Below are 16,277 nucleotides of genomic sequence, written 5' to 3'. Positions count from 1 at the left end.
CCCCCCCCCGTGTCTTTCATCTGTATATTCTGTATCTGAAATCTTCAGAGTGTAGAAGAGTCTGGTGATGTTGCAGTGGCTTTATTCCTGGTGCCCCAGTGTTCGTTAACAGTCTCAATATATGTGTGATTCCTAAAAATTGTAAGACCTCTGCTAGCTCCAGGGTAGAGTGTGCTACAAGAGACTGAGCTAAAGCAAAAAGAAACTACACGATTGTGGGTGGTTGTTGATAGAGTCAAACTACATGTTAAAATTTTAAGTGGGAAGAAAACTATGGAATGTTTTCACTAAAGATATGAAGTTGGACAGATGCTAAAAGAAATTAGGTCTTAGCCACTATGACCTTCCTGCTACCCCTCCCCTGCCCCCAAATGCTGTTAAAACAATTGGGATATGACAGTAACTGGCATTTGGGAAAGAATCGGCGTAGCCTATGCATTGTCATTTCTGATGGGAGAGTTGCTGGCATAATAGGAGCCACGAGGTAACGTGGACTTTCAGGAAAGACAGTGTGGCCTTCAGAAGGGGACCATTTCATAGTCTTAGCAGAAGTTTCAACTTTTTATCTTCTGCTTATAGCAAATCCAGTTTGCTGATGACATGCAAGAGTTCACCAAATTTCCCACCAAGACCGGCCGAAGATCTTTGTCTCGCTCCATCTCACAGTCCTCCACTGACAGCTACAGTTCAGGTAGGTGTGGACGTCATCGCCCTAGACATCTCTGTTTCAGAGCCTTGAGCTAGTTCACTGCCCAGTGTTCTGCATTTACCTGAAATCTGAAAATACCTCATGTCAGGACTGCCCATTTTGTGCTGAAAGCTGATAATTAATGAGTGAGTGGGCAAAGTTTGTAGCTGGGGAAGCTTTGTCATTTTGAGACTTTTTCCCCCTCGCACTGTGTGGTCTGTGGCCAGTGCTTGTTGGTTGTGCTGGGCCAGTTCCCAGCCTCTCAGTTACTCAGCCCTATTACCAAAGGAGGCAATCATTGGTATTCTGCTGACAGAACTGGCCTTGAGAAAGAAGTGTACTTTTAGAAGCTTAATTTGTAAAATATTCTTCGCAACCTATCTTTTTCTTTCTTGTCCCAATGAATACGTTAGCTCCTTTTATTTATTTGGTTACCCTTTATGTGGTAGTATCCTCACCTGTTGACATTTGAAGCTAGGAAATTCAAATTATAGTAATGTGGCTGTAGCACTTTACTTTTGGTTCTCCCTTCCTGTCGTAGCCCTACATAAGTAGGGCTTTTTCTGATTGATATTATGCCCCTTCTCAGCTAGAGAGAGGGGGTCTTAGGAACATTAATGTGGAAACCGATGGAGCTTAGGATTTGATTACTGGAACAAACATTATGCTGAGGGGCATCTAACCTAACCCCCTCTTAACTCCACTGAGGAAACTGAGTTCCTAAGAGATCAAGAGCCCCACTGAGAGAGTCACAGAGTAATGGGATGAATGTCATAGATGTAGGGGGTGGCAAACAAATAAACGAAAAAACTCTTGTCTCTGCCCTCAGCCATTGATTGGTTTCCCAGTGTACACAAGCTAGGCAGACAAGAGCAGTTGTGGTATACAGGCTTACGTGCTGAAATGATTGAATATATGAATTCACTATGGAATAAATGGGTTTTTTTAAATAAATTCCAGATTTAATGGCTTTCACACATGAAAAGAGTGAAATATGAAAGGTTGAGTGATAAGAGTTAAGAAAGATGGACTGAATGAAGAAGACTTAAATCTTCAAAGATCTTAATGGCCAGAGAGTGGCCTCCTGGAGCATTGTGAAAAGCTCGATGATAACACTTAATTTTCATAGTGAACAAGACTCTTAATTAGCATTCGTGTCTTCTGCATGGAAGAAGACCCTCTGGGTGGAAGCCAGAGAGACCTGATTGACTGGTAGAGAGCAATGCGGACATTTTTCAGTTCAGAAAGAAGAGTGATTGTTGTGTATCCTCTTAAATATCTATCTGAAACGCCACTTTTAGCTTTTATGTGCAGCTGTTTTTTAAAGTTGGTTGTTACTGACAGACTTTTTCAGACCTGGCAATAAACCAGAGCTGCTTGCCTTGTGTGCCATTTCTTTCCATCCTCCCAGTTCTTGAGCACAACTTCGTGTGAAAGCCATTCTAAGAGTAGCTAATCTCTCTCATCTAGGACAGTGGCGCGCAAAGTGTGCAGCATCAAAAATATGTGTTTACTTGTTAGAAGTGCAGATTCTTGGGCCTCAACCAGGACCTGCTGACAGGGGTCTCTAACTGTGGGCCTCAGAAAACCTGTTTTCAACAATCTTCCATGTGCTGCTTTAGAGATGCTTACGGTTGGGAACCAGTGATCACTAGAAATAGCATTTCTTCTGGTCCTAAATCGTTTTCTGTTTTCCCGGGTGGGCATCGGGTACTCCAGTCATCTGAGGTTCACTGAAGCGGAGGCAGGGTTAGGTTAGTCGCTTCCTGTCACAAGCCCTAGTGACAGAGCATCATCGGCTGGGTAAAAAGACCACAGCAGTTTCATCCATACCACCAGTTAGAAGGGGAACTGAGAGTGATGCCAAAGATGGCTCCAATTAAGAGAGTTCTCTTAAGTGGAAAGAGCTGCACTCTGTGGAATTGGGACCATTGAGGCTTTTCTGCCCTGTCTCTCTCCTTCCTGGCTCTAGCTGCGTCCTATACCGATAGCTCTGATGATGAAGTGTCCCCACGAGAGAAGCAGCAAACCAACTCCAAGGGCAGCAGCAATTTTTGTGTGAAGAATATCAAGCAGGCAGAATTTGGACGCCGGGAAATTGAAATTGCTGAGCAAGGTAAAAAGAGGAAGTGGGTAAGGGATTCAACTAAGCCAAAGGGCCTGAAGCAGCCCTCTCACTGGTCATCCACAAACCATTTGAGGCTTGAAAATAAACTGAAAGATGTTCTAAAGGAAATACAACATCCTGGACTTGTTGCTAAGCCCTCATCTCTGTGTAGAGATTGAGCGTCAGGCGTCTTGTTCTCCCTTCCTCAGTCTCTGCGTGTGGTAACTGTACTCAGAGCAGCTTTTGTCTTTCCCCCACGACACCATTATCCACAGGTCTGTGTTGTAAACTCAGCGTGTCCTGGATCACTACATGGTGTTTAGTTTGCAGAAACCTCCTGTACTTGCCAGTCACCAAACCTATTATTGTCAAGCTGATGCGAACTTGGGGTGACCTTGTAGGACAGAGGAGGGCTGCTTCCTATGGTTTATGAGCAGACTTCTCTGCATGGAGCAGTGGGTTTGGACTACCAACCTTGTGTGTAGCAGCCAAGTGTTTTAACCAGTGCGCTACCAGGGTACCTCTTGCCCATCACAGATAAACAGATTTCCTACAAGCAGCAAGTTTGAGGCTAAGGATGTCTTGACCTAGGGATCTTGTTTGGTCCCGAGCACCCTCTGCTGGAGCAAGAGTGAAAGTGATTGGCAGTTGGTCGGGATTCATGCGCACGCACGCATCTCATTGCTTTCACTCTGAAGGCGTGACTGAGGGAAGACCCTGGAGAAGCGGAAGCAGTGGCTTCTGTGCCGGTCGTCTGTCTTCTTGGTCTGTCGATTATACTGAGGAGCCATTTAGCCGAGGCCCTAGCTACTTCATCTCCTCCCAAAGGCTTGTCTTCCATTTTGATCTGTTTTGGGAATTCTCTTCATTCTTGCTCAGTCCTGTGAAAGCAGCAGAGGAAGAGACGAGTTCCGAGGGAGTGCATGATGGCTCCCCAGCCAGTCCTCGTGACGTGCGCCTCACGCTGCTTGGCTGCAACCGACCAGGCCAGCCCGAGATGCTGCTCAGGCAGGAGTGGATGCCATTCTAGTGCAGACCCAGCTCAAATCCTCTGTTCTTTCACAGACATGTCTGCTCTGATTTCACTCAGGAAACGTGCTCAGGGGGAGAAGCCCTTGGCTGGTGCTAAAATTGTGGGCTGTACACACATCACAGCCCAAACAGCGGTGAGTTTGTGGGGAGAAGAAAGACTTAAAAGGGGAAGAAAGAAGCGGGTATTGTGTTTTGTTTTGTTGCTTTCCTTTACCTGCTAGCCATTATCTAAATGCCAACTATTAGGTGAGGCTTCCCTGTTTCATAATAATGAGGTTCTGTACTTTGCATAGTTAAAACCCACTTAGCAAGCTTGCTTTTAGAAGCTCTTAGTATGATTGTGATAAAAAATTGTCTTCTATTTAAAACTGTTTAGGAACATACCTTTAGAGTGAAGTTAGATTCCATTAAGGTACCTAATTGGATTTGAAAGCCATTTTCTGGTTCCCCGCTGTCACACCTGCCTCTCTGGAGTAGATGGGTCTTGTTCCCTGAGTGAGGTTTGCACACCATCCTGTCTCGGCTTCCTCTTTCTCACCCTGTCTTCCTGCGCGTCTGGACAGGTGTTGATCGAGACACTCTGTGCCCTGGGGGCCCAGTGCCGCTGGTCCGCTTGCAACATCTACTCCACTCAGAATGAAGTAGCTGCTGCACTCGCTGAAGCTGGTAAGTTGGCCGATTCTGCCTCAAAGTGCTTACCTAAGCATAACTCGTGTGTCTTTTATGCCACGGGCGATAAAGCATCAAGAGGAAACCATCACTGTCCCTTATGTACAGTGGAATATTGTGCGTTATGCACCATGGTCTCTGAGAAGGAGGAATGGAGACAGGAACGACGAGGGACATGGGGTGGCGGCTGTCGAATGGAGGGGGTTGCAGCGGATGGGATGAAACAATGTGTTTGAGTCGTTGAATGTTAAACTGATGACGTGCTACTCTGTAAACCAGCTACCTCACCTGCTGGAAGTTTGTAAAGTGAGATTTGAAAAGAATCTAATGATGGGGGAAATGCCTGATTCCGATGTACAAATATTACACTGAAATACCTCAGCTGTTTAGGTCTAAGGTCACCCGACTCTTTTCATCAAAAGCCTCATAGGTTTGGGAGAGGTCATAAAGACTGTTGTGTATTGCTCATGAGGTGCTTTGATGCTACACTGAAAGACACACAGAATACATGCTAGTTCAGTGTTCAGATGAAAGCCATCGCAGGTTCCTGAGCCTCCCATCTGCATAGAATCCTCTGGTTTTTGCTATTCGCTTATTTCCAGTGAGGGTTTATTACAGAAGACTTAGAAGGTTCGGGGTGGGGTGGGAGGAGAATCATAATTCCACTACACCAGAGATGATATTTGACATATTGTTCTTTTTCAAATTCCTTTTTTACAGAGATGAAATAAAACTTGGAATGCATGTGATATTATAGCCCAAATAATAGATCTCTAGAGTGATTTTCCACATCACAGGCATGCTGGAAGCATTAGTTGTAATACTCTCTCAGGTGCCCCTGTGTGTTTTGTCTCCACAGGAGTGGCTGTGTTCGCTTGGAAGGGCGAGTCAGAAGACGACTTCTGGTGGTGCATCGATCGCTGTGTGAACATGGATGGCTGGCAGGCCAACATGGTGAGAATGCGTAACTGACCTACAGTCTAGTTTCCTTTCCCCCTCCAAGCATGGCTCCCTAAATAAGCTTTGGATGTTTGGTCTGACACACTGACTTTGTTGCTAAGAATTATAGCTTGGTGCCTATTCAGAATGGGTGCTGAGTACTGAACGGAAAGGTGGGGGAAGGGTAAGACTAGCTGAACACGTGAAACAGACATGGCAGTGAATTAGAAGGCAATGATGAGGTACCTTTTTTGACTACAATTCTGGTGTTTTTGCTTTGTTTTTTTTAACTTCCCTGCCCCAGCTCTCCTTTTGCATTCAAAGGGCTGCATATTGAAGACTCTAGAGTAAACATGAATCTAGAGTAAAACTGGAAAGCCTGATCTTCATCATTGCAGCCTAGAGCAAACCCCTAGGGGCCTTTTTCACCATTGACACCAACCAGTTCACTGTCTATCCACTGTCCAGACCTGCTCTCAGGAGCTCCAGGCGTGCTCTTCCGAAACGTACAGGGCTCTCTTATTAGTGCAGAAATGGGTTCAAAGTTCCCCCCAGCTCTAGCAGCCTGAATGCCCATAGAAGTCTTCTGGCTGTTCTGTAGATCCTGGATGATGGGGGAGACTTAACCCACTGGGTTTATAAGAAGTATCCAAACGTGTTTAAGAAGATCCGAGGCATTGTGGAAGAGAGCGTGACGGGTGTGCACAGGTAACAGTTCTGGAGCCGATGCTCCTTGTGTCTCGCCTCAGCAGATTCTCCTGCTCTCTGCTAGGCTGCTCGGTTCCAGCTTACTAGTAACTGCGTGGGATATCTGCACTAGACAAGACCCTGGCGCTTTTCTTTCTTGACTAACCTAGGTGACCATACAAGAAAGTTGTTGCTGGTTCTCGTTCACCTGTTTTTCTCTCCCACTTCCTCCACTGAGTGGTTCTAAACCAGTGTTGGGAGTGGGTGTGAGTGTGCCTTGAAAAACCGTATTCAACGCTGTGTTCTAGTTTTATCTTTGAACAAATGGAGAATCCTATCGTAAAACTCTACCTTATACAAACTGGGCAGAATCTGTGTGACTCATGGGGACACCTCAGAGTGTTTCTCGGTTGGGGTCGCATTATACATGTCCTCTCACACACGCACACACCGGGGCCCATATCAGAGTCACTGATATCTCTGTTATCTGAAGTAGCCTTGGGTTTTCAAAGGTTGAGAAATGTTGTAAGGAAATTCGAAAGCGAGCTCAGTTCCTTCCATCTAAAGATTTTCTGTTTTTTCTTTAAGAAGCAGCAGGGGCAGGGGTAAAGAACAAAGAAAGGAGAGATGACAGGGGAATCATCTTCTGCTCCACTATGTTTGGACCGTTAATAAGGCTGGGGAGGGAACCTGAAGAGAAGTAGGTAGATTTTGCTGCATTCTCTGCTTGACCAGCTAACTTGGTGTGTGTTTGTTTTTGTGGCCTCTTTCCCTCAGGTTGTATCAGCTCTCCAAAGCTGGGAAGCTCTGTGTTCCAGCCATGAATGTCAACGATTCTGTTACCAAACAGAAGTTTGATAACCTGTACTGCTGTCGAGAGTCCATTTTGGATGGGTAGGTTGAAATTTATAGAGACTGGAACTTCCTGGGGGTGAGATTGGGAGTGAGTTTCAGCGTTGTTCTCCCGCCTGGCCCTGGCCTTCTCTTGACTTTGAAAGTTGGTCATCGGGCCTCTTTTCATACTGAGCTCAGCCACCTTCTCGCTGGAGTTCTCCTGGGTGTTGCGCCAGACTGTAACTGTGCAGGGGGACTGGGTCTGAGGTCGTCATGGTTGAGTCGAGCCTTGTCTGTTTCCACAGCCTCAAGAGGACCACAGATGTGATGTTTGGTGGGAAACAAGTGGTGGTCTGTGGCTACGGTGAGGTAACTAGCTGGGCCTCAGTGTCTCTCTCTGTCTTATCATAGACTGACTAGAAATGTAAAGAGCCTTGGTGGTGCAGTGGTTGGAGCACTGGGCTGATAACCACAGGTAGGTTAGGGGGTTCAAACCCACCAGCTTCTCCAAGGGAGAAATAAGAGGCTGTCTGAAAGATGTATAGGGGTGTTTCTACTCTGTCCTATAGGGTCGTTATAAGTCTGAACTGACTCACAGCGAGTGTTGGGTGAAGATCTACAGAATGAATAGTCTTCACATTTCACCCATTTGTCATGTGGAGTCAAATCACAGCATCGACTCCCCCAGTTACAACCTGAACCTTCTCTGAGACTTAGTGTGCTGTGACCTAAAGGGTGGAGTCCACAGTGAAGTACATTTGCTTATCTGGAAACTGGAATGTGTTCTGGGGTAGTGGTTCTCAACCCCTTTGGGGGTTCAATGACCCTTTCACAGGTATCACCTGATTCCTAACAGCTGCAAAATTATAGTTATGAAGTAGCAACGAAAATAATTTTATGGTTGGGAGGTCACCACAACATGAGGAACTGTCAGAAAGGGTTGCGGCACCAGGAAGGGTGAGACCCACTGTTCAGGGGATTGCATTGTCAGTAACAGTGAACTGCTCGAGCCTCTCCGGTGAGTTTATGCAGAACAAGAAGTCAGAGGTTACGCTGCTTTTCCTTGGCCTTGTCTCCCTAATGATAACGCATTTCAATTCCTTGGTTTTTTGTTTTTTAAAATTATTGTGCAAAGCTTTACTATGAGCTGCCTGCTAAACTACCTCTGGCAGAGGTTTGCAGCATAATGTGAGTCCATCTCTGCTCTGCTTGGGGTTAGAGGCTAAGTGGTTACAGAAAGGTTAAGGCCCATCTCCCCAAAAGCCCGCCTCGCCCAAGCCCGTGCTGTGAGGAGCCTCTCTCTGGTGTGCAGGTGGGGAAGGGCTGCTGCGCTGCCCTCAAGGCCCTCGGAGCCATTGTCTACATCACAGAAATCGACCCCATCTGTGCTCTGCAGGCCTGGTAAGAGCAAGTAGACCCATTAGGTGCTTTCCGTTCCTGCGGGGCAGGGGTGGTCCCCTTCACCTCTCCCTTCCTGGGTGGACTCCTGGGAGTCGGGAGAGGCCAGTGTATAGTTTAGACACAGCTCCTTTGCCATCCCTGGGATGTAGAGGTGGCTTTGACTTTGCAGGGGTGCGGTTGCCTCATGTTGTGACCAGCTTCTGCCCTTCTCTTCCAGCATGGACGGCTTCCGGGTGGTGAAGCTCAACGAAGTCATCCGGCAAGTGGATGTCGTGATAACGTGCACAGGCAAGTCTCAGCGCTGTGCTGTAGACGCAGGACTGGGAACTCAGACGTGAGATCTGAAAGCGGTCCGGCTTCCTCACAGAGTCGGTGCTGTGTGTCCAGCTTCTTGGAAGCAGCGGGTTCCGGCAGGTCTGGGAGCCTTAGCACGTTTTCCAGAGCAGCGAGCCTGTTGCCTGGGTGACCTTTTCTCCTGCTCAAGCTAAAACGAACTCACAGAGCCTAAAGTGCTGTTCTGCACACTAGCCTCCTCATGCGATTCGTGCCAGTAAACTTCCCCTCGCCCGTGTTCTGACTGAAAGCCAGTTGGTACCATCAGACCCCACCCTCTCTTTCCTCAGCATCCTTATGTCCTTCTAGGAAATAAGAATGTAGTGACCAGGGAGCACTTGGACCGCATGAAGAACAGTTGCATCGTGTGCAACATGGGCCACTCCAACACAGAAATTGATGTGGTAAAGCTTTGTCTATTCCTTTGCTCCGGGGCCTTGCTGCTCCTCCCTCCATTCCAGCCACAGCCTGCTGTGCTTCTCCCTTTCAGACCAGCCTGCGCACGCCTGAGCTGACCTGGGAGCGAGTGCGTTCGCAGGTGGACCACGTCATCTGGCCGGATGGCAAACGCGTCGTCCTCCTAGCAGAGGTACCACCGGGGAGAGCCCTGGCAGTGCACCACAGCAACTGGGGTCAGGGCAGGGAGGAAATGTGTGTGTGCCCTTGTTGCTGTGTTTTGGGGAGGTATCATTTCAGAATGTCTCCTGAGTAGAGCCACTGAAGCATGTGACTAGCTAAAGGGACACGATGCCCTTACCACAGCTGACGCTCCGGTCTTTCAGGCTCACGTAGACTTACAGGAAATCGGATCAGCATGGCGTTCTGCTTTGGAGTGTGTTCTGCCCTCTCCTGACTGAGATACAGGGATAGAGTGCTTTCCTGTTCTGGCCCGACTTGTGTAACATTGGCCTCTCTACCTTTTCAGGGTCGTCTCCTCAATCTGAGCTGCTCCACGGTCCCCACTTTTGTTCTGTCCATCACAGCTACAACGCAGGTGTGTGGCCCTGCACTGGCATGAGTGGCTGGGCGGGATCAGACTCCTGATGGGGGCAGGAGCGGACCTCTGAGTTAGCATTGAGCTGTATTCTCACCCGGTCATTTCCCGGTCATGAGCTATCAACCTGAGAGCTCCTCAAGTACAAAAAGATTCATCAGTCCAGCAGAGAATCTATTTGTGTTTAGTCTTCTTAAGTCATTAACCCAACTGTGACCCCACTGCTCATTTTTGTGCCATGGCTCAGAGCTCTTCCTGTTCTCTCTGGCCCTCCTCCCTCCATAGGCACTGGCCCTGATAGAGCTCTACAACGCCCCAGAGGGACGGTACAAGCAGGATGTGTATTTGCTCCCAAAGAAAATGGGTGAGTGGAGGATGTGGGCACCCCTACACTACTCGGCCCCGCAGCCACCTGGGGTGCTAAGATGATTATCAGATAGACTGCTGTAGAGTCCAGATTCTGACCCCAGCCCATGGTAGGTTAACCTCAGCGCAAATTCTACGCTCCCAGAGTCCGTTTCTTCTTCAGATGCCCTTAATCCAAGGAACTTTAGGAAGTCCAGGTCCAACATCTGTGTCGATCGCTAGGCAAGCCGCCTCATCCCCGAGCTCCTGTCATTCCGGGCACAAGCCATGTGCTGTGTTGGTGTTACGTGAGGTGTCCTCTCTTGCTCTTTAGCTTTCACACAGTGGTGCTGCCTCCTGCGTCTCATTGGTCAGCCCAAATCCCTGACCTCTGCAAGCCAGAATTTCCTTTTTGTTTTTACAAAGGCTTCTCTATGAAGTTATAAATGTGTGCCAACTACCTTATAAATCTATGACCTAATATTTCTTGAGGCCTTTATGGATCTTATCTTTAAAAGATGCTAATGGCACGGGACTCTTTTCGGCTCCCCAGTACCCACGTTGACTCATAATTCATCTGTAGCCCGGTGAAGGAGCTGTTGGGGAGGGTAAGAGTCCTGGGTGGCATGTGATGCCAAAAGTTTTGCCAGAGCAGTAGAGGGAGACGCACCCCGTGTGTCACGTGGAAGTGAAATACCCTGCGGATGTGCTGAGAGAAGCTCCCTGCCGGAAACAACAGCTCTGAGCGCTTTTCTAACTACCTATTTCACGTGAGAACTCTTTGGCAGCTACTCCCTCCATGTTCCACGCTCTGGTAAATCTTCAAATGGAAGAGAAAGGCTTATCTGAAGTGTCACCTCTCCCCTGCCACTTTGCTCCTCTAGATGAGTATGTTGCCAGTTTGCACCTACCCTCATTCGATGCCCATCTGACAGAGCTGACAGATGACCAAGCAAAATATCTGGGACTCAACAAAAATGGGCCATTCAAACCCAATTATTACAGGTAATTTCTCCCTTGTTCTTCCATGGGGCTCTTCTGAAAGGCTTTTTCCCCAGGATTAAACCAAGCAGGCTAGCCAGTGTTCTAAAATAAAGATCGGGCACGGTACCTGACTTTGAACACAAGAACTCTTTCAGAAATTGTATGTCAGAGCTTGGTCTTCACCCCTCCCTTTCTCCCTCCTTCCACTCCTCCAAGATTCTGATACAGTTGGAGTGGGATGGCCCCTGTGCGGGAAGGGCCAGCCCCCAACAACTAATCACAGGATCGATAAGCGCTATTGTATGGTTAATATATGTAAATATTGTAATACAGTCCTAGAGAGCATGAGCGATAGAAGAGAGAGTAAAATGAAGGAGTCAGACACATCTCATGGTAGCATGCTCACCGAAGCCCCGCTTGGTGGTCCACGTGGAGATGGGGGAGGGGAAGGAGGATAAGGGGAAAGAGAACAGGGGAGCGAGGACCGAGGAAGAAAGAATGGGGGATATGTGACCCCCTCCCTGGGGTACGGACAACAAAAGTGGGTGAAGGGAGACGTCGGACAGGGCAAGATATGACAAAATAACAGTTTATAACTTATCAAGGGCTCATGAGGGAGCGGGGGGTGGGGAGGGAGGGGAAAAAAACAAGGACCTAATGCCGGGGGCTTAAGTGGAGAGAAAATATTTTGAGAATGACGAGGGCAATGAATATACAAATGCGCTTTACACAATTGATGTATGTATGGATTGTGGTAAGAGTTGTATGAGCCCCTAATAAAATGATTTTTTTTAAAAAGAAGAAAGAAAGGATGGGGGAGTGGAGGCTAAGAGAGGGGAGCCCTAGAGAGCTCTTTATTGCTAACCCAGGCCTATATATCTTTGGGGGGCGTGCAAGCCCACTAATTACAGGTAAAGACATCACAGGAAGGGGTTGTACTGTAGGTAATATAGCAATGAGGGGGACAATCTAGGGATATACACACAATAGAAAGATGAGGGATTGGGGATAAACAAACATGTGACAAGAAAGGCGGATGCTAGATTCAGAATAGCAGCCTAACTTTGGATGTCACTGAGCCTTCTCTGGGTCTCCATAGAAACCTTTATCAGTAGTGTGTAAACCCCACCTACAGGAACCAAGCTAGTGGTCTCAAGCCTCTAGGGAGAAGTAGCCCATTGTCCTTAGCAGCAGGGAGCAGGCCCTACCTTGGTGGGACCAGACAGGGAGGATGTCTCTAAGCACCTGACTTCCCCCCATATGCTGGCAAATAGCCTCTAATGTTTGACATGTCTTTGGGGGAGACAAAGCTAGGGAAAAGTCTCTTTATAGTCCCACAGGCCCCAAGCAGGGTTATTTTGTAAAAGCTATCAAGATTACCTGAAAATGTGGTCAGAGTGGAAAACCCTGGATTGTCTTCTCAAGGAGCAGGAGCTAAACCCAGAAGTGGCCTCTGAGCACCCTGAGGAAGCCTAGGGCAGCATGCTGAGCCCTGGGCCGCCTGGGTCCTAAGGAGGGGCCACCCTGAGGGGCCAAGGAGGTGCTGCCTTGCTCAGAACTCACCTCCGAAGGACGCAGGTGCTAACCAGCCCACCTCTTCTTTACAGATACTAATGGAACATAGAACCCAGGACCAGTTCCACGAGAACCACACAAGTCTAAAAGAAATATTTTTTAAGATAACTTTTATTTTCCTCTTCTTTCTTTCCTTCCCCCCCCCCTCTCTTTTTTAATTTTATTTTTCCCCATAATTTCATTCTTAGTTTTTCATCTCATTATCCAAGTTCTGCAGACCACCCAGGAACTTGCTTCACGGCTCTTTAGATGAAACTGAGGTCAAGATTCCTCACCTTAGTCACTAAAGGAGGATTTTATTCTCCCAGCCCAGAAAGGGGATTCGCTGTTTACCACTTCTGGGGGCTGGAATCTTACCAGGGTACCTTATTACCAGGAAATGCTAAGGTACTTTCTACGTGGAACAATCTGCAATGTCTAAATTGCCTTAAAAGAGCCCCTTTCTTAGCTGCTGAGATCAGGTCTCTCACTTCTGCAGAGGAGCAGGGGCGGTCCCTTACCAGCCAGATAGGTTAGAGGTAGGAGGTGCATGCAGATCCCCTTTGCAGTTCCAAGCCCTGCTGCCAGTGTCAAAGTGGTCTGTCTGGTTCAGAGGTGTGTCCTAGTGTGTTGGTTGGTGGTTAAGGTCCAGTAGGTCCACTTGGATGTCCTACAGCCCTTTCTCCATTCCCACCTGACCCTCTCATATTTCTAGTTTTTAACCAGACTGCACTTTATTATGTTGAATTTTGTTCCCTGGTATTTTATTTCTGTTGTACAAAAAAGAAAGAATGAGAGAAAACCCTTTAAGGACAATTTTAGTGTTAACACTGAGGAACTGCTCCGGAGGTTGGGGGTGGCTGTTACCAGTCTCTCTTCCGAACCCTCGGCGCTAAGAGTGCAGCATTGAATCTTGTGAGCTGCTGGTCTCACTCAGCAAGCCTGTCTGTTTCTCGTCCGTAGTTGATGGGAGCGCCAGCTGGGGCCATGGCTAAAACTCCTCCCTGGCCCCGTGCAGCTTGTGCTGGAGGCACATGACTTAAGCCTCCCTCCGCATATGGCACTGAGCTCGCGCTAGGCTTTATCCTTTCAGAGCAAGCTTCTGGTCGGCTGTGCTTCTGCAGCCTACGATACTTAACGGGCGGTAGATCTGGAGAGGGGGGCCACAGAAACTTGGGCCAGGACAAGGGAAGTTTCACTCTATGCCATTTGTCTGGGACTTGAAGCCCTGCATAATACAAGTTTCACAGCAACGGTGACATGGTGATTGACACATACCACACAGTTGCTGAAGCAAGAGGGTAAAGGACAGTGGGGAAGAGAACATGATCGGGGGCCCCTGGCTCAGGCTCTGGTGGAATCCACGGGGCACGGGCACGTCCCCCTCCGCCATTCCCCCTGCTTACCAGCATCTCTGCATGCATGGGCCAGTGAGCTTTGTTCTGCTCATGAGCTTTAACTATATAGTATCCAGATTCTGAGTCCTCCACTTGTTCTCACTGGTGATCCTTCAAAGTTGAGTCTAGAAGGGACTAGAAATTTTCTTTCTCTGGGGCCTCTCGTCAGAGAGACAGGTGTTAAAAACAGGAATATAAGCAAGGGAAGCTTTCTCCCACCTGCAGTGCCCCAGCAGGGGACAATTGTCTTGCCAAAACTTTTTTCCCCTTTCTGCTGCTCCTCCTTACTCCCACCCTGCCCCTTCCCACTCCTTGCCAGTGTGACCAGCTTCCTTCAAGCCCTTTTCCCCAGGGCACTTAACCAGCCAATCAGAACCAGAACACCACATCCATTAGGGGAGGCAGCCTGGCCAACAGTGTATGCGTCCGTCGTGTCTGCTCTGCTGGAGGGCAGGGCCCAAGCTCAGCCCTCTGGCCTGACCCTGCTCCCATCGCTCTGACGGTGTCCATAGGAATAATGGGTAAGGGCTCCATCCCTGTCACTGTAACAAAGGACACTGGAAACTGTCTGGAATCAGGGAGCGTGTGGAGAGCAACTTGGGAGGAACAAGTTTATTTTGTATTGAATAATTTTTAATGAATGCAATATTAATCCTTGCAGATGAGCAATAATCATTAAAGTCAATTAATGATGAGACCTTATCGGGAGTCTTTGTCATTCTTGGTTGAATAGCAAACCTTTATAGGGACCTCTCTTGCAGAGGGAACCACTCACCAGTCCGGTGTACGAGAGGAGTGGGCAAGATTCCTCGGAGTTCATCAGTACTCGGGGAGCCTGAGGCCCCGGGCCTGGGCACATTCACTCTGACCTCCTTCAGAAGCAGACCTCTTGTTTAAGGGCTTCTCTCACGCTGCTTTTTCCTTACCCACAGGCCAGCCAGTAAGTGTCCACTAGATGTGAGGTCTGGTGTGGGTGTGGTCCTCTTGGGAGCTGGGGGTGTGGCCTGAACCAAGGAGTCAGACCCCAAAGTAGGATGAGGAGAGGATCCATGCAGGGGACAAGGGAACAGCAGCAACAGCAGATGGTTTAGAAATAGGGCTTGATAGAATCTGCAAAAGCGTCAAGAAAAACAAGCCCTGTTCCGTATGTCTGAAATTGGAGAGAGAAAAGGTAGGAAAGGGACTCATACTGTGTTTTCAAAATGAATTCAACAGTATGAACTCAGATTTCAGCATTGCTACAGAGCTGTAGATGAATATGTGCATGTGTGTGTTTTGGAATGGGCTTCCAAAATCTCGTGGAAAAATCCCATTCTCTTCAGAGTTCCGTTTTTCCACAGACTTTTTTTTTTTTTTTGCTCATGGCTTTTTGAAGCCCCCTCCGAGGTGAGCGTGTTTGTAAGTGTGTACATACATTCCCTAGCTCCTCCTGCATGAGCCTTTGGAGCAGCCGCCCACCTCCTGCACCATAGTATGCACACCTGGCACGCAGATCTAGCCACTCTGGTCCCACTGACAGCCCAAGACTCCTTGGAGAAAGGACCAGGCCATGGTGGACCAGAATCAGGACAAACTGAGCCAGAAAGCCAAGAAGCACTCGAACTACGGGACGTGTCCAAAGGACACAGGCCAGCTTTAAGGAGTTTGGAAAAGTTGGGACAATTGAGCACATAACATTAGGGTCTGTAACCCATTGAATAAAATAGGTCATTGTGTCTCTAAGAAGCTTTGGTGGTGTAAATGGGTAAGTGCACTGCTTGACCTCATCCAGCAGCTCCATAGACGAAAGACCTGGCTTGGACATCCCCTCACAGAAGGGTCACAAGGAAGGAACGAGTCAGCCAGGGTGAAGTCCAGCACCAACACACAACATTCCTCTAGTTCTTTAATGCTCCCCTCCCCCCAAACTATCATGACCCCATAGCATGTACACTGGTACAGATAAAGCTCTCAACACACGGAATCCAGGATAGATGAACCCCTCAGAGTAATGGGGAGTCGTGATACATGGGGGTGGGGGGGGAGAAATGGGGAACCGATCGCAATGATTGAAGTATAACGGGCTCCGCACCACCACCACCAGGGGACGAACAACAGAAACAGCAAAGGGAGACCGCAGACAGTGTAAGATGAAAATTGAAATAATTTATAATTTATCAAGGGGTCATCAGGGAGGGAAAAACCAGATACCAAGAGCTCAAGTAGAAAATGTTTTGAAAATGATAATGGCAACATGTACAGATGTGCTTGATACAATTGATGTATGGATTGTTTTAAGAGCTGTAAGAGCTCCCAATAAAATGATTTATTAAA

General features: G+C 48.0%; 1 protein-coding gene across 2 annotated transcripts in view; it reads left to right on the top strand.

The window, feature by feature from the left end:
- AHCYL1 (adenosylhomocysteinase like 1) overlaps positions 1-14,666 on the top strand; it is a 47,259-nt gene extending 32,593 nt beyond the window's left edge. Inside the window, exons 2-17 of one of the 2 annotated variants that reach the window (XM_004699206.2) lie at positions 580-691; positions 2,661-2,804; positions 3,861-3,961; positions 4,391-4,493; positions 5,356-5,450; positions 6,037-6,143; positions 6,900-7,016; positions 7,262-7,325; positions 8,269-8,357; positions 8,575-8,645; positions 9,000-9,094; positions 9,181-9,279; positions 9,616-9,684; positions 9,970-10,048; positions 10,914-11,034; positions 12,621-14,666. In XM_004699206.2, the coding sequence (XP_004699263.1) occupies positions 580-691; positions 2,661-2,804; positions 3,861-3,961; positions 4,391-4,493; positions 5,356-5,450; positions 6,037-6,143; positions 6,900-7,016; positions 7,262-7,325; positions 8,269-8,357; positions 8,575-8,645; positions 9,000-9,094; positions 9,181-9,279; positions 9,616-9,684; positions 9,970-10,048; positions 10,914-11,034; positions 12,621-12,627 (1,473 nt within the window). In that variant the 3' untranslated portion in view covers positions 12,628-14,666. Of the gene's footprint in view, positions 1-579; positions 692-2,660; positions 2,805-3,860; positions 3,962-4,390; positions 4,494-5,355; positions 5,451-6,036; positions 6,144-6,899; positions 7,017-7,261; positions 7,326-8,268; positions 8,358-8,574; positions 8,646-8,999; positions 9,095-9,180; positions 9,280-9,615; positions 9,685-9,969; positions 10,049-10,913; positions 11,039-12,620 lie in introns of those variants that run through there. The other variant, XM_004699207.4, reaches the window with a different exon arrangement.
- Positions 14,667-16,277: the final 1,611 nt, after the last annotated feature.

Source organism: Echinops telfairi, unplaced genomic scaffold (genome assembly GCF_000313985.2).
Source record: "Echinops telfairi isolate 266 unplaced genomic scaffold, ASM31398v2 ScPeMD7_443;HRSCAF=831, whole genome shotgun sequence".
Classification (NCBI taxonomy): Eukaryota; Metazoa; Chordata; class Mammalia; order Afrosoricida; family Tenrecidae; genus Echinops; species Echinops telfairi.
The sequence above is the reverse complement of the archived record's forward strand: the minus strand, read 5'-3'. Positions and strand labels throughout refer to the sequence as shown.